This window comes from Ictalurus furcatus, chromosome 9, assembly GCF_023375685.1.
Source record: "Ictalurus furcatus strain D&B chromosome 9, Billie_1.0, whole genome shotgun sequence".
Classification (NCBI taxonomy): domain Eukaryota; kingdom Metazoa; phylum Chordata; class Actinopteri; order Siluriformes; family Ictaluridae; genus Ictalurus; species Ictalurus furcatus.
In genome coordinates, this window is record NC_071263.1 from 13712998 (window position 1) to 13740394 (window position 27397).

The following is a 27397-nucleotide window of genomic DNA, read 5'->3' on the forward strand; positions in this document are numbered from 1 at the left end:
CCAGAACCTGTCGGGTGATTTAAGGTCTCTAGTTGAAAGTTTTGCCATGGTTAGGCCACTCTCTCTTCATGCGGGGTCAGGGTTAAAAGTGCACACTCTATTTTCTTTGTAGTGCTCCTCCATAAAAGTGGGAAAAGCCCCACTAAGGCATGTCTGCATTATCTATTTAAGGTATGTATGAAAGAGAGAGACATGTAGCAGCGTTTATCTTTATGTATGTGACTTGTCTGACACTTGGTGTCTTTGTACTGTCAGATTTTTTTCAAGTTCAAGTCTAATCAAATGGCAAACTGTAATTCTATATTACGGAGTGGATTTAGAATATGAAAGTGCATTAATTTTTTGTGAAGCCATGACTTCAGGTCTATGCAAGAAATGGATGATTTACATTTTCAATAGTCATCTGTTAGTTGCTCTTTTCCCCTTTTCTCTTTTCTCCAGACCAACGTTTTCTCCTAAAGCGTGCTAGAAGGCTAATTGGGAGGGTGAGTAGAGCTGAAATCTATTAGCGCAGGTCTTGGAGCCATGGAGGGAGTTGTACCCAACACACCTCCTTTCTGACGCTAGTTGCAGGAATGTCTCTTATTAGTACCTGGCTGCTGCTTTAATGTTCACTGCTCCAAATTGGATGCCAACTGGAGTGAACATTTTTTTTCTCTATTCAAAAAGCTGCTTTGGTAGAATCAAAGGGTTTTTTAGAGGGGAACCTGACACAATGTATACTCTAGAATACATATTTGCCCTGTCCAAATGAGGGCACTGGAGCCAGGGAGAGGAAAGGGTGTGGATTGTTGCACACCCACACCCACACCCACCTAGAGCTGCTCAGTGAGTTGCTCAGTGGTATCAGTGTATAAAAGAGGAATCACATTCTTTGCAGGTTATCAGTGTAGTAAATATCATTTCCCATTATTCAAGAAGGCTTAATAATTTTTTTTAAAGTGCATTATTTGCTACTGGGGTGGAGTGCATTGGGTGGTGTTTGTATATAGTTAGCCTTTCAGGAAGACAGTGGGAATGGAGTTACAGCTTTTCATTAACCTGGAAACCACCTAGTTACATGGTTCATGGGCTGGTCTCAGCTCACTTGGAGGTAACAGAGGGTGTCGGGCGGCACTTTCGGCGGGGGGCAGTGTGCTTGGGGCACCCCATCTGACTCTGATCAGCCTGCCGGCTTCACTGCCACTCTCATTAGAGACCAGGAAGAAGTCCAGATTGTTCTTTATGTGGAGATCTTGTTACACAACCCCAAACACACCCTTAGATCCTCCCACAGGTTCAAACATCTCTGTCTAGTCCTGCCCACTTGACTTGCCAGCTTTCACTTTTGTAATGCTTGTCATGACCCTTTATAGCTTGAGCCATTGTTTTCTCTGTTTTCTAGGTTGTTCCAACAAAAATGTTTTTGTGTGTGTTGGTATCGTATAATTTTCTGCTGCTGTTTTGTTTTTCAAACTCTGTTATCAATGCTTAGTCACCGAGTTGTGTCATGCCTTCAATATGACATAAAAGCTGTTCTTTGGAGCTCATCTGTTACCGATCACTTGGCCATCCTTGCTCTGTTGGCTATCTAGTTATGCTGTTGTGGAGTTTGGTGCCGGTGGCATGGATACTCCAGACCGTTCTGCCAGAAGGCAAGAAGGGTGTAAAGTCCATGCAAGGGGTGGGAAGGGTCATCCTCAATGTTGCAGCCTTGTTTATGTGCAGCATCAATCTGCTCTGCCAGACATGTGCAGATCAATCCTGCAAAATCTGCCAGGGTTGCTCTTTGAGCCTGCCCACAAATAAGCCCTGGATAGGCAGATGGACTATCTGAGCAGCACTTTTAAGTCACCATACATCAGTTCAGATTTTCAACAAGCGTCCTGCCTGCCTAGCACACGTCTTCCCATCCATCTAGTAGCGCAGGCCCTAAACAGTGCCCCACCACTAAACAGTCCACTAAACGGTCTACTAACTGTGAACATGCCCATGATAGCCAGAGGCTGACAACAAGACACTTTATGGCTGAATACATCACCTACTGGGCAGCGACTACATCAGATAAGTGGATCCTCATGACAATGTCCAGGGATATAAACTTCAGTTCTGCCACTGGCCCTGAATCTTTTTGGTGCTCTGGGCCTTGTCCATACCAGTTTGTAACACAGTTATTGCTCTGACCAAAAGTTTTCCTGTTGGACAGTGGCACAAACGAAAGATTGAAACAATGGATTCTACTCCACTTACCTCCTTGTTCATAAGAATGATGGCAGTTTGGTCTAATTGTAGATGTAAGGGGGTTAAACCTATCCCCTTCTTGTATGCTAAGGTTGAGAGATGTTGTTGAAGCTGTTCAGCTGCAGGACTGATTCATGTTGGTGGACCTGCCCAATGCTTATTTTCATGTTCCCTTCACAACAAGAACACTTGAAAGACCGGCATTCAAATTCAAAGCCCTACCCTTCGGCCTCTCTCTAACACCACATATGTCTGTATGCAAGTGGCCTTTTCTGCCCTGATGGCCAGTAGCTAGACAACAAAACTTAGGTTTGAACCTAAGTTCAAACCATTTTGGGAGAAAAAGATGATAGAATAAATAATCCACCTCGTTCACTTTCATTACACCCATGACTGAGTCCATTACACATCAGCTGATAATGTTATGGATGCACTGAAACATACACAATCTAGGGGGTGGTTCACTCTGTGTAATCACCTGACATGAGTGTATGTGATAGGCAGTGTGAATCTATTGCCCTGGGCTCATTAGGGCTGATTGCCATAGCATCATTTCAGACCTTTCTGTGTGTTTTTTTTACAACCGCTGGTGGTGCTGTTCCACAAATGTCCAAAACAATCAACTTTAAGACATGTGTTGACAGAAAATAATCTGATGTGAAAGTCACAACATGTTGGTTCACTTAGACAACACTGTGGTTGTCAGCTACATCAACCACAAGGGCATCATGAGATTTAGCGGGTCGCTCTACCTTGCAGGGGTTCTCCTCAAGTGGGTCTATCCACAGTCTATCCACAGTCTATCCACAGCCTATCCACAGCCTCAGTGAGGGCAACTCCTCTGCTGGAGCAATAGCCGGTGTGTATAGCCAGAGGAGTAGCAATTGATAGGAGTAATGAGATGAAGGTGGACCTCTTCACCAAATCCAAGTCAATATATGGCAGTTGTTTTCAGACAGTCCACTGGTACTGATCTTGCAGTCTTTGCCATCTGCCTGGCATTGATGTTTTAGCAATCTTGATCTTTAGCAAGGCTGAATGGACAGCCTTTAAGATTTTACTTTGAATAAATATGACCATTTTGTTCAATCCATTTACAATGGATATAAAAAGTCTAGACACCCCTGTTAAAATGGCAGGTTTGTGATGTAAATTTTTTTAAACCAAGGCAAATCATGTCAGAACATTTTCCACCTTCAATGTGAAATTTAAAATGTATAAAACTTAAGCGAAAAACAATCAGAAACTTTTTTAGGGAAAATGGAAAAATAAAAAACTTACAATAACCTAGTTGCATAAGTGTGCACACCCCTAAACTAATACTTTGTTGAAGCAGTTTTTGATTTTATTACAACACTCTTTCTGGGTAAGAGTCTATTATCGAGGCACATCTTGACTTGGCAATATTTTCCCACTATTTCTTGCAAAAACATTCTAGATCACTCAAATTGCATCAAGGGCATATCCTATGCACAGCTTGCTTCAGGTCACCCCACAGATTTTTAGTTTTATTCAGGTCTGGGCTCTGGCTAGACCATTCAAAAACATTGATCTTCTTTTGGCTAATCCATTCCTTTGTTAATTTGGATGCATGCTTTGGGTCATTGTCATGCTGAAAGGTGAAATTCCTTTTCATCTACAGCTTACTAGAAGACACCTGAAAGTTTTGCTAATCGACTTGTATTTGTAGCTGTTCATGATTCACTCTCCCTTGATAAAACCTGCAGTTCTGGCTAATGAAATGCAGCCTTAAAGCATGATGCTGTCACCACCATGCTGCACCATGGGTATGGTGCTCTTTTGGTGATGTGCTTTTTTTTTTGCACCAAACATACCTTTTGGAATTATGGAATTATTATATCTGTTGGAATTGGTCTCATCAGACCTTAACACATTTTCCCACATAGTTTGCCACAATAGCCACCCTAAGACAAAAAGCATCATGCTTTTTGTCTTATGGTGGCTATTGGTAGCCACCCTACCCAATAGTCCAGACATCTTCCTGCAGCTCCTTTGATGTTGCTGTAGGTCTCTTGGCAGCCTCCCTGGTAAGTTTTTGTCTTGTCTATTTATAAAATTTGGAGGGACATCCTGTTATTTGTGATGTCATTTTCTACACTTGTTGATGATGGCCTTCACAGTGTTCCATGTTACATCTAATGTTTTGGAAATTCTTTTAAAGCCCTCTCCTGATTGATACCATTCAACATGTGAGATACCATGCATGCTTTGTAAGCTCTTAAGGAAAATCCTAGAGAAACAGCTGTTCTTTATTTGGGATTAATCAGAATAATTTAATTGATGACAGCTGTATGGTAATTACATTTGAACATGAGTTTGAATGTGAACACAGCCACATCCAAAATTATAAAAGTGTGTGCACAAATGCAAACAGGCTATTGTAACTTTTCATTTTTCCTATTTTTCCCTAAAATGTTTCTGATGTTAATGATTGTTAATTTTTGTATCTTGTAATTTCATATTGAGGGTGTAAAATGTTCTGACATGATTTATCTTGGTTGAAATTTTTTTTTACATCACAAAAACCTGCCATTTTAACAGTGGTGTATAGACTTTTAAAATCCATTGTAACTGGATTGAACAAAATTGTCAATTATCAATGGTCAGTTATTGAAAATAAATTCTCAATGGCTGTCAAAGACTTTATATTCATTGTATATGGATTTCTTATTACTTAATTATACTTAAAAACTTCACAATTCTCACAGAAGCATTCACATGTTTGCATAATTCTTATGTTCCAGGAAATATCAATAAAATATATATAAACAAAGCCCTGGTCTCTGTGGTACCCCAGGCCCTGTAAACAGGAACAAAAAATTTATGTGAACCACCAGAAAAACTTATCTGTCAATTATGTCGCATGCCAATTCAAAATAGTTTCAAAACAGCTTGTAATGAAAGAAGTATAGGACTATCACATAATATATGATTTTGGGTATCATAGCACTATTGTTTGAAGGCAATTTGGGTCCTGTCAGACTCATCCCTCTAGCTAACATTACTTATTTCTTGTAGCTAAATTTCTGTAGTTTGTGTTGTGGGTATGGGGAGTGTCTATGTAAACCAGCATTGAATGTATGATCCATGCCGGCCTGTTCTGATTGTTCTTAACTATGTCAACCACAGCAGGTCCTTGCTGCTCTTACTGTAACTCTTTTTGCCTCTCTCTGATCAGAGCATGTTTGAAAGTGGTGTTGCTGTGGGAAGGGGGGTCATTTGACAAGGGCTGTAATAGACAGATTCCTTTTGAGGAGTGGGTGATGGCAAGAGTATAGTCTCTATGCTTCCACCCCCGACTGCTGCCTGAACCTCAGTGCCCTCCTGATAGCATCCCTCAACCTGCCCTTAAACAGCAGGGCTCAAAGCTCTTAGGTTTGGAAGTTGATCTGCCCCAGTAAAGCAGCATGGTGTTTAGCTGTGCTGCCCTGATCCTCTAATCCTTCCCTGCCATGGCTTTGGTCCTCATGAACACCACCACCACCACCAACTCCCCCCCCCCTTCCCTCTGTGTTCTGTGTGCTTGTGTGTGTGTGTGTGTGTGTGTGTGTAATCCCTGTCAAAATGAATAGAAGTATGAAGAATGATAAACTAGAAGTATACAGATAAGCTAGAAGTAAACTATGCTCTTTAGTGTTCCCAAGTAGTGCAACAGAAAAGCTTTACCCTCTCATACGGAGATCATAAGGTTGAATCCCAATGATGCCATTGCAGTCTGTGGGTGGGAGTCCAAGAGAGAAAAGTGGCTGTAGTAATGTTTATTATTATTATTGATAAACTTTTCAAAACAGAAGCCAAATAAAATCCACTTAAATCTCCAGACATATCGACAAATAATTATCTGTTGCACCACTTGGGAGTACTAGAGGATAATTATACTGAAGCTATCAAATAAAATCTGAAGCTAAAATAATGGTGGCGTGTTTGTAAAATATCCCTCACCGCACCCATATCAGTCAACAGCACACAGTGTTTACCAGATGTATGAATATACACAAATCAACCTGCAGAATTGTGTAGATGTACATGCACGCGTTAGGAGGTTGTGTCGGATGTGCAGTGTTGGCCAAACAGAGCGCTTTTTGCCAAGGCCAAAAAGTTAAATTTTGATCTCATTAGACCAGAGAACTCTCACCACTCTTCCCTAAAGCCTGACTCCGTGGAATGTCCGGATAACGGTTGTCCTGTGAACAGCTTCTCCCATCTGAGATATGGATTTCTCCTGAGTTACTCCTGAATTACTCTTGGTCTATTGGTTGCTTCTCTGAATAATGCCCTCCTGCTTTTACAGTACCTTGTCCTGGACATGTATTGATGGTCTTCATGATGCTGTTTGTTAGGAATTTTGTCTAACAACTCCTTCCAGAAACAATTGTATTTATACTGAGATCATACGATGCCTTGCAGACTTAATATACGGCTTCTGATGGCATCTAGTGCACTATAGCACTAATTTACAGTGGCCAGTTTCACAGCAGTGGGGATGAATACTCATACAACCACAACTTTTTTGTTTTTTATTTGTAAATAATTTTGCAAACTACATTGACCATCCAGCACAGAAATATGGACTATTTTTAGTAGATTCATGAACTATAATACCAATAAAATCCATAAATCCATTTTACTTTCAGGTTGTAACACTACAAAATGTGGGAAAGTTCAAGGGGTGAATATTTATGCTAGGTACTGTATATATTAAAAGTTTCAAGGCAAGGTCTGGTCTCTTTGTAGATCATTTGAAACAGTATAACTATGTTTATGTACATGCCATAGCACATTAGAACCTGGTATTAAACAGGTTTGCTAGTGGGTGTTACCAATACCCAAATACATTATAGTAAAAACATAGAAATAAAGCAAAAGTGTCCTGGTGTGCTTAAATGACCCGTTTTAGAGAAGTAGTAAAGTGCCCAATGAAAACTCATTTGTCTCCAGCGCCTGTCGGTCGCCTTGCAGCATCTGCAGCCCACTACATGTGGTGTTTTGTGTGCCGTGTCAGGCCGGGTGGGGAGCATAAACACAGAGCTGTAATGTACAGTCTCAGATTTCTGTTTGAAGAAGCAGCCCTGTGAGTGCTGATAACTGAGTCCTGTGCTGTCCTGATCATCTATGTAATACCTGACAGTTGCCTGCTGACTGAGGAGTCTTCACTATCCCCAACCATTTCCTTACTTCAAAGAAGCTGTAACTATGCTGAGTGGAGCCAGGGCTATCCCCTAGATCTGTGAATTACCTCTTCACACATATTTTGGGTTTGTTCCCAAATTCTGAGTTTAGTTATTTAGATATGTTTGGGATAAATAGAGTTGTTGTATGTGATAATGAGTATTTAATTTATTACAGAGTCCTTTATGTCAACAATTGATTATAAATTGTGAAATGCAAGAGCTAAGAACATGGTACACAAAGTGCCACATCACAAAGGGATCATCTAGTGTTTGGCAATGTGAGGGCCAAGCAAGAAGAAGCCGTTAAGGGAGACAGACCTTTAAGTCAAGGATTTTATTTCTGTCTAAAAGAGCATCCTCACACTGAAACTCCTTGCCCTGTCCAATCCTTTTTGGTTAACTTCATTACTTTGGTCACAGTGGGTCCAGTGGGCCTGTTGTGCCATTGAAACCCAAGCTCCTTTAACCCAGACAAACTCCAGGATCCCGCCGTGTCACAAGCGCAACGTCTTTATCACTTCCCCTTATGCCCTACATCCCATCTTTATCTCCTTCTCTCCACTGGCTCAGTTTACCTGACAACAAAAAGATTCATATTATTCATAATTTAGAATTATCTTCTATATAAAATAAATTATGGATTTGTCAGTAGGATAAATTAAAAACAAACTGAAGACCAAGTCCTATCCTGTAGAATTGCTTGCAGTCAGTGCTACTAAACATACATGAAGAGCTGGATCAGGCAAACGTTATCGTGTTGTTTCCTATTCTGAATTTGATCAAATGCCTGCATTTGTCATGTTGTGCTTTAACCTCAGGTACCACATACTTCTGCCATTTTTATGATCCTGCTCATTAAAATTAACTGTTTGGTTGTAAAAAATAGATTTCCTTTTAATGCGACCGTCTGGATTTCCTCATGTACTGCAGATCCGACAATGTGAAGAGAAGATGCTGTCTGATGCGTGTTACTTGTACTCAGTTTTAGTAAAGTGTTCCTAATAAAGTGCTCAGTGTGTTTGTGTGTGTGTGTGTGTGTGTGTAAAATTGACATTTTGTAGTAATTTTCGCAATTTATATTAACAACCAAAAAGATCAGTCAAATGGAAAATGTAAGTACATCCCTAAATTTATCGCATCTTCAAATCCATTAATTTGAATCAGGTGTTCAAGATTTGGTGCCAGTGATCAGAACCTGTTTAGGGAGTGCGGGTGGAACCTGTCTTATTTAAAACTCAATAACCCTTTGTTATTGAGGTGTGTGGTGTCATCATGACAAGATCTAAAGAATTCTATAAGGCCTTCAGAAAAAAAGTTGTGTATGCCTATGAGTCTGGCAAAGGATTTAAAAAGATCTCCAAATTATTTGAAATACATCATTCCACTGTAAGGAAAATCATCTACCATCTGATGCATAAAGAAGTCTCCATTGGTAAACTGTAAGACTACAGTTTGCCAATGAGCATATAGGCAAAGACCAGGCCTTTTGAAATAATGTGCTCTGGACAGACGAATCAAAGATAGAGTTGTTTGGCCACAGTAACAGCAGACATGTTTGGTGCAGACCAAAGACAGCTTTTCAGGAGAAGCACTTCATACCAACTGTGAAGCGAAGTGATGGAAATGCTATGGTTTGGGGTTGCTTCTCTGCCTCAGGGACTGGACAGCTTGCATTCATTGATTTAACTATGAATGCTGCATCATATAAAAGAGTGCTTGAAGATAATGTGAGGCCATCTCTCCGAAAGTTGAAGTTGAAGTTGAAGTTGAAGAACCAAAATACCTTTCAACAAGCTAAGCACACTTGCAAATCCATCAACGAATGGCTCGAAAAGAAGAAATGGAGGGTTATGGAATGGTCAAAGCCCGGATTTGACTCACATTGAAATGTTGTGGGAGGGATTTGTACAGGCAGTACATACAAGAAAATCCTTAAACATCTTGCAAGTGAATGAATATTGCATGAAAGACTGGTCAGAAATCCCAGCAAGCCAATGTCAGAGATTGGTAGACAATTATGCAAATCACCTACAAGAAGTTATTTCTGCTAAAGGCAGCAATACTAGCTTCTGAGGCCAAGGGTGTACTTACTTTTTCCACAGAATAATATCATATCCATTGATATTTCTGTTGATTAAATGATTGAAAAAGCTCATTTTCCTTGTGGTTTTCTTCAAGTATATTAACTTTATTAATTATCACTGTTTCAAAGATGATCAAATGTTTGCTTGTCCAAATATGTCAAAAAATCCAACAATTTCCATGGGGTTTACTTATTTTTTTCTTATGACTATCCCTGTTTTTTGCACTTTGCCGTCATATTACTTCCTTATTCCATCAACAACCTACAACATCAGATTCCCAGATACTACAGAATTCTTTTATTCAGTTTTTATGTATTGTTGAATCAGTATTCTACTGAATAAGTAGGTTCAGTGTTTGCAATTTCTATGGGGGAATACCCTAGGTTTAAAGAAGGCAAATTTAAGAGACCTTTTTTAAAAGTTCAACCTATCCCTTTAAAGGCAAAGCCATCAAACTCAAGCCTTTTGATCAACCCAGTAACCTTCTACCTTTCCCAAAGGGCTCTTTTTAACACCATCGTTATTGGTCCTGAGCTCATCAGCTTGTCCTCTAGCCTAGCACAGCCCCCCCTGTTGGTCTCAAAGTAAGCCCATTACCACAAGGGCCTCAGAGGGGACAAGGCCCTAGCACTCTGCCTGGCCCTAAAACACTGCATACTTGTCTGTAAAAATACAAAGGGGTTCTCCCATTCCCTAACTGTTATTTATCTTCTTTAGTAGGGCCTTGAATATGCACTTTTTATAAGGACTTTAGGGTCAAGCAAAAGACTCCAGGGTTATTTACCCCATGGCACTCATATTGCTCACAGAAACACCAACCTGCCCTTATCTTCACCCTCACCTGGCTGTCCATCATGCTGTGGGATAGTAAAATAAGGCACAGTGGGATAGTTTCCTTATTGTCAATGAACTTGCAGGCATCATCATTTCTGAGTACATCATCTCTTTCTGAGGATAAACCAATAAGAATTCTGAAAGCTTCATATGTTAATGAAGGTCCGGCGCTTTATGTGGTTTTACGGTTTGCCGAATATAACAGAATAGGCTACAACTGTATCAGCCAGATTGCTGACAGTTCAGACTCACGTTGCTATCCTGTTAGGTCATATAGAGGACCCATATAAAAAATCTGTGCTGACCAGAAGATAAACTCCCGCCTTGTCTGCTGGTATTTCCTGCATGGCCAACATGATATGGCAGTGTGGCAAGAGGCCTGGGACATGCTCTGCTGCCATGAACTCCTCATATACCCCCATTATCTCTCACAGGCCAAGCTGTTTGGTCCAAGATCTTTATGAGAGGGTAGGTAAGGGACACACGGAAATGAGGTGACCTAAGGGTCATGCGTGGGGTCAGGAGGCTGCGAGTGGACCATAGCCCTGCCATCTCTCTCTCTCTCTCTCTCTCTCTCTCTCTCTCTCTCGGCTAGTCTGGGCCTGACTGTCCCTGCAAACCAAACATGGAGAAATAGAACTCTGTCTACAGCTGTCATTAACCCTTCATTCATATGACATTAATTAAGAATGATTTAAATTTGTTTACAAGCTTTTCTGGTCTTAACTTTTCCAGGTTTGTGCCTCCATCTCATACCCATTCTCCCTTGCCCCCAGTGCCACAGACTGCCAGCACTTTAACCATTCCTTTTTTTTCTTCCCTCTCTTAATATGGTGTTAGACATTCATTTATGGTGCTATTTTAACTGTTTTTCAGGCATGCCTTACAAGCTATTAGGGAATCTACAAAACTGTATGCTGGGACATGCCCCTCTAAGATGTTAATCTGTTGGCTTTATGAAAGCCTAGTCACCTCAGTAAACCCCTTCCTTCGATGGAACCAATGCACTTTATGGCCCCTTCAGGCACCCGACTGAACGGCTAACTGCTGACCTCTTGACTTGGCAGTCAAAACCATATGAGGGGAATCTTTGCTCTTGTCCATACCACCCCATGCCCTAAAATGCCTTTCTTGTCCTTTTTTGTTCTTCTCACATAATGAATTTGGTTATTTTTATTTTGGCCTCAAATGCTAATTTTGCTCAGTATTGCCTCATGACCCAAAAATGTATGCAACAGCAGTGGCACTTAAATGGTAGTGGCATGTTAGTAAGTTTTGTGCTGGTAAAAATGTAAGTGCACCATGTGTTGCTGGGATATTTAAAAACTGTACATTTACTGGATACTTTATTAGATACATCTACCTTGTTGGTCCACCTGTAGGTGTAGACTTACAGCCAGGTCCATAAGTATTTGGACAGTGACACAATTTTCCTAATTTTGCCTTTGTACACCACCACAATGGATTTGAAATGAAGCATTCCAGATGTGACTGAAGTATAGATTTTCAGCCTTAATTCGAGGGGTTTCCCAAAAATATTGCATCAACTGTTTAGGAATTACAGCCATTTTTTGCAGACTCCATTTTCAGAGGCTCAAAAATAATTGCACAAGTTAGCATAATTATAAATATTACGATTATTTGTAATACTTTGTTGCAAATCCTTTGCAGTAAATGACTGCCTGAAGTCTTGAACCCATGGACATCATCAAATGCTGAGTTTCCTCCCTTGGAGGAATATATACTTTCATCAGTATCTGTACAATGAAATTGGATAATGCAGTAAACTCTCTTCAAGTGCACCCTAAGTTTAAAATTTACACAGAGTTAGATTATGTTCATTAGCAAGTTACTAGCAGGTTGTAGCTCTAAAAAGGTCCCTTAACAAATCTATTCTAAATATACATGTAACTGCAGAGTTATAACTAAAAGGTTACTAGCAGTAAAATGTAGGGTTTGCAGGCCTGCTATGGGGCAGACAGGGCTAATTGGAAAATATGGATGGGTTAAGTAAATGTTTGATTTCCTAATTGGGCTTGAGGTTCTAGAACAGGCCCTGGAGCCACTTAGAGATAAGATGATGTTTGAGACTTGTACACAGATTGGGCTCCTTTATTTCTTGTTGATAAATTGACCAAATATTGCAGTCCTATTCCTTGGTTTTCTTTCAGGTGTCAGTGAATCAACTTAGAACTCACAAGAACATGTCTGCACTGAATATTTTGTGTTGTGACTTAATATTTAAATTTAAATGTTCATTTGATAACCAGTTGTAAAAAGTACCTGGTGGATTCACTCATTTCTATAGTACCTCTATGTTAACTATTGTTACACTTCATAGCTACACTCTAACTGAGTATATAACTGAGTTTCCTAAACTAAAAAAGGATGTGATGTATATGGAATATACACATCAGCCATACATTATGTTATTATAATTAACAAAAATGAAAACATAATAAAATCATACAGTGAAATCCTTAAATAGTTGAGATATGGACTTCAACACATTTGATTCTTTTTATCCTGAAACCCAAAAAGACAGACACAAATTAATTTCTGCTTATGAGCAGAAACTGGCAGCTGGCAGATAGAGAGTGAGTATCAAACCAGATTGTGATGTTAGAGATTGAGCAGTCTATTTTTTTGCATTTCTTTCTAAGAGTCAAGCACTAAGCTTACTAAAACAAGCATGTATACAAACAAAATGATGGACGAATGGATGAATGGATGGATGGATATTGATCCCCAAGAGGAAATCTGGGCACTACTAATAAAATTACCCTTTTAATATTAAAAAAAAAAAAAAAAAGAGTTCAAAACGAAGTATTAAAGGTCCTGTAACTCAGAGAGTATAACCCCAATTCCAAAAAAGTTGGGACAGTATGGAAAATGAAAAAAAAAAAAAACAGAGAGTCAATTGAAAATTCAGTTCCCCCGGATTATATTGAAAATATGTTACTAACACATCATTTTACTTTGTGAATTTAATTTATTTTTGAAAATATACACTCATTTCAAATCTGATGACTGCAACACACTCCAAAAAAGTTGACTGTTTACCACTGTGTAACATCACCTGTGGTGCTGAAGACCACAGTTGGTTAAGTTTAGCAAGTGGAATTTTCCCCATTCATCCATTATACATTTCTTCAGCTGCGCAACTGTACGGGGCCTTCATTGCCTTATATTGTGCTTCATAATGCACCACACATTCTCAATCGGAAACAGGTCAGGACTGCAGGTGGGTCATGCTAGCACCCACACTCTCTGCTTAAGCAACCATGCGCTTGTAATCCAGGCAAAATGTGGTTTGGCGTTGTCCTGCTCTGGATGGCAGCATGTGTTGCTCCAAAATGTGTACATATCTTTCTGCATTAATGGTGCCCTCACCAATGAGCAAGTTACCCATGCCATGGGCACTGACACACCCCCATATCATGACAGACACTGGCTTTTGGACCTGACGCTGATAACAGCTCGGATGGTCCTTTTCCTCTTTGGCCCGGAGAGCATGACGGCTGTTTTGTCCAAAAACTCTTTGAAATGTTGACTCATCGGACCACAAAACACGATTCCACTGTGCTACTGTCCATATCAGATGAGACCGAGACCAGTGAAGTTGGCGGTGCTTCTGGACGGTGTTGATGTATGGCTTCTGCTTTGCATTGAAAAGCCTTAACTTGCATCTGTGGATGCAATGGCGAATGGTGTTGACTGACAAAGGTTTACCAAAGTATTTCTGAGTCCATGTCAGGATATCCACTACAGACTCATTACAGTTTGTAAGACCGTGACGTCTGAGGGATCAAAGATCACACGCATTCAGAAGTGGTTTTCGGCCTTGCCCTTTACGCACTGAGATTTGACCGGATTCCTTGAATCTTTTAGTTAAATTTTTGCTCTGTAGAAGGTGAAATGTCCAAAATCCTACCGATTGGTCTTTGGGGAGTGTTGTTCTCATAGTTTTGGATTATTTGCTGATGCACTTGTTAACAGATTGGCAAGTCTCGACCCATCCTTGCTCTTGAAGGACTAGGCCTTTTTGGAGGCTCCTGTTTCACATCACTTTCTTATTTCAACTTGTCACATCACTATTAGTCCTAAACTGCTCCTGTCCCAACTTTTTTCGAACATGTTGCATGCTTCAGTTTCAAAATAAACATTTATCGTCAAAAACCTATGCTTTGATTAGGTAAAACATCAAATGCTTTGTCTTTATATGATTTTTGTTTAAATACAAGTGAAAGTACATTTACAAATCACTCCTCTTTGTTTTCATTAGCATTTTCCATACTGTCCCAACTTTTTCGGAATTGGGGTTGTAAAATGTTGTCATGAGGCATTCAAAACAAAATTTGTAGACAATGTACACTATATTTTCTATTCAAAAATGGCTTAATGCAAAAGTCTACTGCATCAATGTGCCACACCTTAAAGATATGAGTGAGATCATTTTAGAGTTCATTCATATACTCTAATATCAACTTTCAGACGGAATGTATTGGTGTAGAAAGTAACATTATACTTTAAAAGCAATCTTTTTTTATGACATTAAAATCAGAGCCTCAAATCACCTTTGCCTTCATTTACAACTTGTAAATCTCACTTGTAAAAATTTTTGTTACATAAATTTGCATGCTTATATTGAGAAACACTTTTCCAATAGTCTGCATGATTTCTGGCAAATTGTTTTATTATAAGTAGTAATTAATGTGGTAATATTTAAATAAAAATGAATAAATATCAACAGTAATGAACTGTCAGCATGTTCCCTCAGGTTCCAGATTCAGCGTGGAGTGAGTGACCCAAACAGCTATAAAGGCCTGGAGGACTGTTTCAGAACCATATTTCACAAAGAGGGGTAAGCATTCAGCTTTCAGCTGTGGCCACATGTACATTGTGCATTATTGTATCTATTGTACCTATGTTTCTTAATCTTGCTAGTCCTACACCATATATTGGTGTGTACTTAGCAGTGTACCATGTTTGGTTTTTCTTGTATGTGTGTGTTTGATAGATGGATAGATAGATAGATAGATAGATAGATAGATAGATAGATAGATAGATAGATAGCTTGATAAAACAAATATAATTCATTTTTAATGAAATTTAATCCCAAATGTATTTTTGTATTTCTTTTTTCATTCATTTATTATTTTCTGTATTTATTTTTACATTTATTTTTACTCTTTTTAGCTTTTATTTATTTAATTTTTTTCCATTTTTATATTTGTGTTCATATATTTTAATATTTATTTATTTTTACTTTTACTTATTATTTTACAGAAAATAATAAATGAAGGAAAAAAGTAATGCAAAAAATACATTTAGAATTAATTTCATTTAAAATGAATTATATTTGTTTTTAATTATATTTGTCATTTATTCCTTTATTTATTTTCTAATTATTACATTTATTTATTTATCTATCTATTTATTTATATCCTCCTGAGACCCCGCCCATTGACTTGTGTCCTCTGTAGTGGAAAATTTGTTTTCATGCAAGTCCTTTGACTTTTTTGAGCTACTAGCAATTCCTACTGTACTATACAGAGGACATCCTGGGCTTTCTAGTGATATGTCATGTTATAGGCTGGGATGCTAGGAACAACTTCTTACACTGCATCCAATATGGCCGGCATAGGAACAAGCACATTTTATGGAAAGAAGAGAAATAACTAAAATATTGTATTTTTTATTGTTGTTTTTTTTACTATGAATATCACATATATTCTTGTTTACTAAAGTGTCAGGAATAATAAATTTAATTCTGAAAGCAGTTCAGTTGTTTGTGTTTCAAAATATTAGCCTTTTTATGAATGTCAGTTATAGTGGACACCAGGACCACCTTAATGTACTTAATGACGCCATGTTCTATACACACACTATTCATTACAACCAGTTATAAATCATCAGTGACTAATGTAATTTAACAATGAGGCTTGAAGATTATCCACGTGGTATCATGAAGTATGTAAACTGGCTAAAGAATGCAAAGTTTGTACTTTTGATTTTGACAAATTGTATGGACATACATTGTCCTCCACTAATATTGGCACCCTTGGTAAATATGAGAAAAAAAGGCTGTGAAAAATTGTCTTTATTGTTTAGCCCTTTAATCTTTTGTTAAAAAAAATCACAAAAATACTCTGCTCTCATGGATAGCAAACAGTTACATAAAAAACAACAACACAGGTTTATTTTTTTTAAAAATTGTTAAATATAGGTGTGCGACAATTATTGGCACCCCTATGAATATGAGAAAAATATATTCCCATTGATAGTTTTCATTTTTTAAATACACCTGGGTGACACAGAACAGAAAATTGTTCAACCATGATTTCCTGTTTCACAGAGGTAAGACTTTGATAGTTTTCATTTTTTAAAATACATCTGGGTGACACAGAACAGGAAATTGTTCAACCATGATTTCCTGTTTCACAAAGGTATAAATATTATGTAACACACAGGCCAGATTCGCTTAGTCATTCATAACAAGAGGTAAGACCAAGGAATATAGCTGTGATGTGCAGCAAAAGGATGTCGATTAAATGAAAACTTGACTGCCTCTGCCAAAAAGCTTCAATTGGGCCATGGTTGGATCTTCCAGCTGGACAATGATCCAAAACATACATCAAAATCAACACAAAAATGGTTTACTGACAACCAAATCAAGGTTCTGCCATGGCCCAGGTCCTTACTTTTTTAACCCATAGAAAACATGTGGGGTGAACTGAAGAGGAGAGTCCACCAGCATAGACCTCGAAATTTGAAGGATCTGGAGAGATTCTGTATGGAGGAATGGTCTCAGATCCCTTGCCATGTATTCTCCAACCTCATCAGGCATTATAGGAGAAGACTCAGAGCTGTTATCTTGGCAAAGGGAGGTAGCACAAAGTATTGACTAAAAGAGTGCCAATAATTGTTGCACAACTATATTTAACAAAGATATATTTCTTTGGATAAACCTGTGTTATGTTTGCAATTGTTTGATATCCTTGAGAGCAGAGTATTTTTGTGATTTTTTTAAACAAAAGATCAAAAGTTAAACAATAAAGAAAAATTTTCACACCCTTCTTTGCTCATATTTACCAAGGGTGCCAATATTAGTGGAGGGCACTGTACATCTAATAAAAACATAGAGGTAGAGAGTACTTTATTGATCCCCAAGGGGAAATTTGGTCAGGGTTTTTGTTGTTGTTGTTTAAAGTGGTAAAGTAATTACCGAGAGTGTGAGAGCTATTTTATTTTTGACATAGCTTTATCACCAAAAGCCATATCATTTCAAAATTGACTTATTTAGTTCTTTAAACTTGACTTAGGGGATTTAAGTAAGTATAAAAAATAATAATAATAAGTTAACACCTAACTTTTTATTAGTTTGCTGTATTCAAAGCTATCAATTTTTAAACCTGTGTGGTTTAAGGCAGTCAGAATTTAAATTGATTGGAGTAAACTAAACTTGTCAGGTTTAACAGTGTGTATACTTCCTCTACACCACCTGTAAAATGTACATTTCTTCTTATTATTCTCTTCTTGTTGATGCTGCTAATATCATCATCAATATTATTATTGTCATTATAATTAGTCTTTCTCATACTCATGTTACAATTTTATAAAGTTTTTTTTTTTAAAGGGATGGCTAGAGATTTTAGTGAAGTCTTCAGTTGAGAGAAACAAGAATGGACATACTATGGAATGGAGAATTGGGGGTAATTACACTGACAGTGGTCTGTCCAGTTGTAGTAACCTTGCAGTACTGAGCTGGCATGTAGCACCCACATTCTCATGCAGACAGAAACAAACAGCCTTGCCAGATCCTGTTTTATAACGTAGGGATTTGTTAAATAGTGCTTACCATTTTGTCTATGGTGCGTTTTTGTGCCGTTGACAGTTTTATATAACTAATCCGTTGTAAGGTGTGTGTGCGTGTGTGTGTGTGGGTGTGTATGTGTGTGTGTGTGGCCACAGGTGACAGTGAAACAGCAGCAACCCATGGGGAGTGACTGCTGTGAGATCCTTTACTAGCTCACAAATACTGCATGCCATTCTCACTCTCTGTGGAGCTGTCAGCAGTGCAATCGGCACGCGCCTCCCTGCAGACACCAGCTCTTCTTTCCTCCAGCCCAATTATCACCTTGCTGTTGTATATTTGTGTTGTGGAATTACAGCCCAAGAGAAAGTATTGTCATAGCCACAGGCCAAAACAGTTTAGTTATAATTTACACAAATGGTGGAGGAAGCAACTATTGTCGAGTTATTACTGCAAATAACTTGCTCACATTTGCCTTGTCTTCGCTTAGGTTCTGTTTCAGTAGAAATATTAAACCTCTCTGCTTCAACATGCCAATTATCTAAAAGCAAGGGATCCATTTGAGGATGAGATCACAGCTTTAATGACGACATGTTTTGGAATGTGCAACACATCAAGTAAGACCGTACTAATGTAGAAATATATTGCGTACTTAACATTAGTAAACTGTGCACAATTATTTCACATTATATGTTGTATGTGGTGATTGACAGTTCAATTGTTCCTGAATGTGTTAAGATGTCAAGCTAGGTGCCAGTGCCCAAGGCACTTTTGTAATCTATTAATCTGGCCATAGTGTATGTGATTTAGTCTGGCTGAAGGCAAACGTGTGAATTAATGTGTAGGACTTAATGTGCAGAAAGTCCTATTTTGCATGAGTATTTTCAAATTCTCAGCCTCTAAATCATTATTTAGAATACCAAAATCAATATAAAAGGTGTTGCATTAGATTTGTCTAATGTTCAAAATACATTTCGTGCATTAATACTGTATGTAATCCTTTTAAACTTCTTGTTCTTGCTACTTATTAGCAACATGCATATTAAAAACATTAGTTACATATCTATACACTTTTACAATGTTCAATTTTCAAGCATGTAGCTGAATTCTTTTTTTTAGTTATTGAACAACATACATGAAATAATCCGCTACACGATTGAAAACTGAACATTGTAAAGAGTTGCTTATAACAGTTGTTTACAACTGAACATTGTAAATAGGTAGTTCTATTTTCTCCATAATTATTTGATGACCCTGAATAAATGGATTGACAGTTAATCCCTATTTTTATTGCATTTTTGGCATTTTACATATGTCAACTTCTTAGCATGCAACCTTCTAGTAAATCTGCTGCTTTGAAGCCAGTTACATTGTTAGCCTTGAGTGCAGTTAAAGCTACCCGCATTGAAGTCAACCAACATGACGAAAAGTTTTTGGTCAGAAAGATTTTATAGCACTTTATTCATTTCAAAGGTTACCAATATTATCATTGGCATGAGTGTAAATAATGGTATTTAAATGTTACAATATTTGCATCATTTATGCTTAACTTCAGCTAAAAATATATATATATTTAAATAAGAAATATATACTCAATGTAATTTTTGAAGAAACCAATGGATTTTGGTCACATAGCAAGTTTTTTTGGTGCTTTTTTACCTACTCAAGTTAAATTTTAAACGTTGGTTTTCATGTTTTCATCCTTTACACAATCATGAACTAGTTTTCAAAAACATTTGCAAGTGATGATAAAGCTACAAGCTCTTACATGCTACTCTTAGTTTGCTTCTATTTTTACTGTATTTGGCAGGTATAACATTAGATATTTCTGTGTCTCTGCTTGCTGTTTTTTGATTGATGATTCTGTGTTATTCCTGGCCAGGGACAAGGTTATAGCTTCCTTTAGCAAATAGTAATATTTGCAGATGAAGCATCCAGGCTGAGTATAGGGCACCTGGGCTGCAGCATGCATAGGATCATGCCTACTTGAGAGATACTAAAGAGAAATGTCTATTAGTTATTTGAAGCCAGTATCCAAACCTAGACTGGAATCAAACATGTGTCTCATTATCCAATTTGGTTAATGCGTTGTTTCCTTCCTCCCTTTTTGTTATGATGAGTTATGTGGCTCCGTGTTGAATGGGACAAAATAGGTTTATGGAAATCAAAGACAAATCACACCTATACAAACACAGGCAGCTGGACCCACACAGATCCTAAATGGGAATGGATTTGTTTACGAAGGCCTAGTGGAGACCTTGCGTGTGCTTTACATTTAGAGTCAAATCAGCATTCAAACCAGGCTCAGTCAAATGGGGTCTTGAGTGTGTGTGTTACAAATCTGAGCTTTATCTCACCACCTGATGATTTCTCAGACTAACCACTCCCGGAAAGCGAGTTTGCATGCATCGGAGAAGGGGCTTCTTTTTTTGACATACAATCGCACACTCATGAAGGTTTGTCAGTCAGTTCTTTCAATGCAGCAGCCATTCTGCTGCCATAGTATCCATAAACTGGTAGAAAAGCGATATAACACATGCCAGTGAACGAGTGATTTGTTTGTCAGAGGGAGTAGTCGGCTTTGAGATGGGCTGTGGTAGAACTTGAAGTAATCAACCCATCTTTGTTTGCAGAAACAACAATATTTACACCCAGAAGCAATCACCCAAGAGCATCTCTGTTGACCTCTACTGGGTCGTGTTTTCACAATATAGTTGTGTGGTGGGTTTCACACTCAGATGTCACGCTACACTGTCCTCTCTGTCCACAAATGTGTGTTCAGTATCAACATGTTAAAGATCTGCTACTTAAAAAGCCTTCCCGCTCACTACCTTCTTTCTCTTTCGTTTTTACACTTAGCACAACCTACCTGACTTGGAGAACCTTGGTATTTAACTTCTGATGTACTTGAACATACTGTAAGGCTAGTTTGGCTCCTCCTGGAACGTATTCAGTTAGGTCTGGCATTAGGTTGTCATTGGCCCAATCTGTTTTTAACAGAATTTGTGCTTTGTTTGTTTAAACACAGATGACAGATATTCGTACTACATACAGTGCCCTCCAATAATATTGGCACCCATGGTAAATATGAGCAAAGAAGGCTGTGAAAATTTGTTTAACTTTTTGATCTTTTGTTAAAACAATTCACAAAAATACTTTGCTCTCATGGATATTAAACAATTGCAAACACAACACAGGTTTATCCCCCAAAAATATCTTTGTTAAATATAGGTGTGTAACAATTATTGGCACCCTTATGAATTCATATGAGAAAAATATATTTGAAGAATTTTCTCTTCTTCTCTCTTTGATATTTTACATTTTTTTTAGTACATCTGGGTGACTAGGAACAGGAAATTGTTCAAACATGACTTCTGTTTCACAGGCATATAGATATGAGGTAACACTTGGGCCAAATTCCCTTAGTCATTCATAACAATGGGTAAGACCAAGGCTGTGATGTGCAGCAAAAGGTTGTTGAGCTTCACAAAATGGGAAGTGGCTATAAGAAAATAGCACAAGCATTGAAAATACCCATTTCCATCATCAGGGAAATAATTAAGAAGTTCCAGTCAACTGGAAATGTTATGACTCAATCTAGAAGAGGACGCCTGTCTATATTGTCTCAACAGACTGTGAAGAGGATGGTTTGAGTGGCCAAAAAATCTCAGAAAGATCACAGCTGGAGAATTGCAGAAGTTAGTTATGTCTTGGGGTCAGAAAGTCTCCAAAACTACAATCTGAAGTCACCTACATCACCACAAGTTGTTTGGAAGGGTTTCAAGAAAAAAGCCTCTACTGTCATCCACAAATAAACTCAAGCGTCTTCAGTTTGCCAGACCCTACTGGAAGTTCAAATGGGATCGGGTTATATGGTCAGATAAAACCAAAGTAGAGCTGTATGGTATTGTATACTGTACAGCATTTATTAGTGTGAAAATGTTATTACTTTGTGTATGTATAAAATCTTGTGATATACACTGCCTGTCAAAATCTTTTGAACAACCTATGCTTTAGCATTTTTGTTTAAACGAAAATGAAAATCTTACCAGTGAATTTGAGAAATGAATTGAGAAATGTTTACTATTATTTTTAGTTAATGACTTTATTTTATTCGAACAATCTAGATCTAGTTTAATAGGAAACGGTCAAAGTCTACTCAACTACTCTAATTAGGCACTTGTAGCACACCACTCTCTTATGTTTTACAGTTAATATTAGCACCATGAGTCTTTTATCTATAGGCTTAACAGGCTACCTTGCAAGTGTGTCTGCCTTTAATAAAGCACTCATTTAGAGTCTCATTAGGGTCTGAGAGTGAGCAGTTAATAAACTCCACTAAGATTTAAGCTTCCTTAATTAATTGCTATTCCATATCATTTTGCTTACTCTGTGGCAATAATTAATCATTAGTGAGTAAATAAAACATGAGAAACAAAAACATTTGACTGGCAGTTTACAATACTTGCCCTCTCTTACATTACATCTAGTAATCTGACTAAACTCTAACTTTCGTCTGTGCCCACATTGGTGTTGTTGCAGACAGTGAGAGAGGAGTTTCCCGTGCTCAGGCTTGTCCTGACATTAAGATTAAGAAAACAGAGTCAGGTTTCAACTGTAGAAATGTATATATGTGCTGTCTAAACAGGGACAGTCTGCTTGAGACGAGTGAGAGTAAGAATATTTAGATTACTGGCACACATTGCTGTTTTCTCTCGTGTTGATTACAATCTGTTAACAGTAGTGTGTTTACTAAGACTGTAAATAAATTCCTTATTATGAATTTTCATATTAACTACCGGTAAAAGAGTTGGCAGTTGCAGTGTAAGCAGTCAAAAATGCATTTACTGTTACACATGCTAAAGTATATGCAGAGATTTATAATAGTTATGTTTATTTAAACATGTACTCCAACCAGTGTAACCTCACCAGGGAAAATTATTCTAACAGTTAGTGTTCATTTATTAATTTGTTTTTCTACATTAAACTATCTCAGCTGTTAATAACTTTCCTGTACTGTCGAATACAGGTTAGGTCTGTTGCAGGTTTGTATTAGCCCTCATAATTAATGTACTTATCAAATGTCATTCTTTTCATGAAGTGTGTTGTTATTTCAGTTAAGTATGTTTGTAAATCAAACTAAACTGAAATCTTTAGAGATGAGGCTGCAACTATTTTGCCTATTGCAGTGATGAGCTTTTTATGTCCACTATTTCCACTTTGCAGAGCAGTTTTTGCTTGTTGAAGCTTAAGATGAACCTGCTGAACCTGTTTCTAGGCAGGAAACAATTGCCTTGAAACAAACAGACAAGAACAGTTGAAGCTCTGTCAAGATACTGTCAGCAGTATGTGTCAGTGATGATAGGGGTGGTTTTCCATAGAAGTGGCGCAATGAAACTGACTACCATGCTACTGTTGGCAACAGGTGGAATGATTGCTAATCTATTTCTCACTCTTTTGTTTAGAATAAGCATTGTACACTGACAACTCCTGGTGTTTTTTGTACTAAGTACAACATTACTTTATTGTAATGCGATTTTACAATTGGTGTGTTTGAGTTGAAATAGGTTAATTGTACATGAACAGTGGCGTCCTCCATTCACTCTAAGAACATCTGGTCAGCAGTGCACATTTCTGTGGAAGTCCCTTCCATTTTGACGACTCGTGAATTATGTAAACATGTATTAGGATTGAATGGTTAACAGGTGTTCACGGATCTTTAAGCGTTTTTTGTGAAATGTTTGGATAGTTGTGCATATTTCCTTGATCAACTTCTCTCTCTTTCCTGAATTCATTTAAACTAAAATGAACTCTGTGTGTACTCATCATACCTGTGTTTGAGTGTTAATGAATTGCCCTCTGTTAACAGAGTGCATGGTTTTTACAAGGGAATCCTGCCACCAATTCTAGCTGAGACGCCCAAGAGAGCTGTTAAGGTAAATGCTGTCCTAGAATACAGACTAGTGATGTGCACAACATACACAAACATAGACACGGATGTGTCCTCCTTGCAGCTTTCAGTAGTATTTCACCTGAAGCATGCAGGATCAAACACAAGCTTTCTTGGTCTGTTTATCCTCACACTGTATATTTGCTATGGACCTTCAGTACTGACCTACATGCCATCCAGTGCTTCTCGAGCATCACAGATCATACTGCTGGAAGAAAGTTATCTATAACTGATTATAGTATAGTATATGACATATAAAAATATGTATATTATCACATACCCTTTAATAGGAACATTAATAGAAACTGTACCCCTGTTCATTGATACAATAATCTAAACAGCCAATCATGTGGCAGCAGCAGAATGTGTCAAATCATACAGATACAGGCCACCAGCTTCAATTAATGTTGATATCATACATAGGAATGGAGGAAAATGTGATCTCAGTGACTTTAACCGTGCTATGGTTGTTGTTGTCAGATGGGCTGGTTTGAGTAGTTTAGAACTCTCCTGCTGATCTGCTGAGATTTTCATGCACAATAGTCTCTAGAGGAATGGCTACAGCAGGCACAGGTTCACCGAAACGGGACAGATTAAGATTGGAAATAATTACCTGGTCTTCCTCTAATCTTCAACTGCACTGTCCATTGTAGTTGAGCATTTAGCTTCATATACCTGATCTTGGCTGACAGGAGTGGAGCTGATGTGATCTTCTTTTGTTGTAGCCCATCTGCCTCAAGCTTTGACAAGTTGTGCATTCTGAGTTGCTCTTCTGCTTACCACGGTTGTAAAGAGTAGTTATCTGAGTTACCGTAGCCTTCCTGTCTGCTTAACCAGTCTGGCTATTCTCCTCATCAACAAGGCATTTCTGCCAGCAGAACTGCTGCTCACTGGATGATTTTTGTTTTTTGCACCATTCTGTGTAAACTCTGGAGACTGTTGAGCATGAAAATGACATATTTGTAAAGTGCTTTCTTTCTTTCTTTCCATCCTCTGTTTGGTTGTTAACCATCTGTCAGATTCTATTTGGACAAGTAATGTTTCTCAAAATGAGATTATTGAATTTTAATTGTTAAAACCAGCTTTATTATCTTTACCAGGTAAAATATATAGATGCACATTACATTTTTATTTCCTTTGTTTTATTGGTTTTATTTTTAAAGAAGTAATTTTTCACTTGTTCAAAGTAGTTCTTCTCTAATATAATATAAATTTTACAATTTAACAATGGCCGCTGTAGCTGTCTATCTCATTAGTGTGTATGCTGTGTGGGCACGTGAGAGAATGTTGCTGTTACGATCTTCATGGTATGTGTGAGCTCTGTTTGCTCAGGGTGGTGCCATGACTTGCATCTCTCTTTCTGTCTGTGTGTGTGTGTGTGTCTGTGTGTCTGTGTGTGTGTGTTTGTGTGTGTGTGTGTGTGTGTGTGTGTGTGTGTGCTTGTGTGTGGACGTACATGTTAGTATTTGCACACGTGTATATCAGTTGGTATATATGTATGCTAGTCTCAGTCTACTTCCTGATACTGATAGCTCATTTTTCCTGTCTACACTACAGTTTTTCACCTTTGAGCAATACAAGAACCTGTTAAGTTACACTACCTTATCTCAAGGCCTGGTAAGTCATTTCATATGCACAATTCATGCACATACACTGTACTATATGCATAAACACACACACAAACACACACACACACACCCCAGTGATCATAGTGCATACAGTGTTTTTTCCTTCTTTCATAATTTAGAAATCTGTGCAGGGTGTGTTAAAGTTGGTCTGGTGAGAAACATGTATAGTTACAGACAATGTACAATTACTAGTTAATATATTGCCTCAGTAAGCCCAGTGCTTAGAGTAATGAATGACTGCAAGCCCGATATTGCCTCCAGCTTTGCTATGTCTGCTGGCAGAATGGAATATGTGTATGTTAGCCATTTGAAGTGTGTGATAGATGGTCCACTACTGTGACAGCACTCTGTTACCTGCAGCCCAGTAGATGAGCTCCCTCTGTCAGCTTTCACAACACACACACTCTCACACACACACACACAAACACACAAACACACACACACACACAAACACACACACACAAACGCACAGACACACACAAACAAACACACAAGCACACACACAGATGCGCGCGCACACACGCGTGCACACAAACACACACGCACAAACACACACAAATGCACAGACACACACACACACGCACAAACACACACAGGCACACACACATACAGACACACGCAGAACCACACACACATATAAACACACACATAAACACACACACACACACACACACACACATACTCTCTCTCTATGTCTCTGCAAATTTCCCATATACAATTTGTTTGTACAGCCATAGTATGGGAAATGTTTACCTGGCTCATCCATTACAGCCCTAAGCCAAGCTTTTTCCCATCCTCTCTGAACATATTATGCTGTGCCTACCTACACAGTGTGAAATGTATGGCACAATAAGGATAGGTAAGATCATTACCAATGGACGGAATTTATTAAGGGGCATGTTTGATTAGTGTGGCAGAGCCCCCTCTTCCTGTTCAGCACAGCTGAGGCGGCTCAGCTTGATGGATGAGGACGTATGCAGTAATAATACAAATAACAAATGAAAGAGTGGACGGCTAGCTGTGTAAACATGGCTGAGGCCTGTTTGAGATGATGGTCCAGCATGGTGTGATGGGGGATAGAAACTGAGGGAGAGTAATGAGACACATACACAGTCCTGACATTTTCCCATTACACCAGTACAGACACACACACATTTACATGAGTACACAAATATACATACACACACAGAATATACATATCCAGGTCTGGTGACATTTGTAAAAACAGTGGCATCTAATCCAGGCATCTAATATGCATATACGTTGAAGTTAACTTTATTATAAATTTTAATCGCTTCCTGTGTTACAATGCATAAGAGCTGGATGCAAATTTAGAGTGCGTGAAGTCGGGACTAGTTAAACAAATAAACACACTATCCCTTTAATTTATGAATAAAGATCCTTTGGGATCTTTTAGAAGAATATGAAAATGGAATTCTTTTGAGAGTCATTCAAGCCATTCAAGTTAAGCTTTTATTTCTGCATCTGGACAAATTAATCTTTGTTCCAGTCAATTTATCTCAGGCGATTCATTCATCTTTGTCTTCTGTCTGTGTCCCCATTCTTCCCTGTGTGAATGAATGATGGAAGCAGTTTCTTTCAGCTAGTAGGTTAAAGTCAAGCCCTCCATCTGAACAAACACATTCGTAGCAAATGTAATATCACTGTTGCAT

General features: G+C 38.2%; 1 protein-coding gene across 2 annotated transcripts in view; it reads left to right on the forward strand.

Annotated features, from left to right (window-relative positions):
- slc25a21 (solute carrier family 25 member 21) overlaps positions 1–27397 on the forward strand; it is a 98936-nt gene that overhangs the window by 64368 nt on the left and 7171 nt on the right. For both annotated transcript variants that reach the window (XM_053632591.1, XM_053632592.1), the window contains exons 4-6: positions 15111–15194; positions 24016–24082; positions 25654–25713. In XM_053632591.1, the coding sequence (XP_053488566.1) occupies positions 15111–15194; positions 24016–24082; positions 25654–25713 (211 nt within the window). The remainder of the gene's footprint in view (positions 1–15110; positions 15195–24015; positions 24083–25653; positions 25714–27397) is intronic.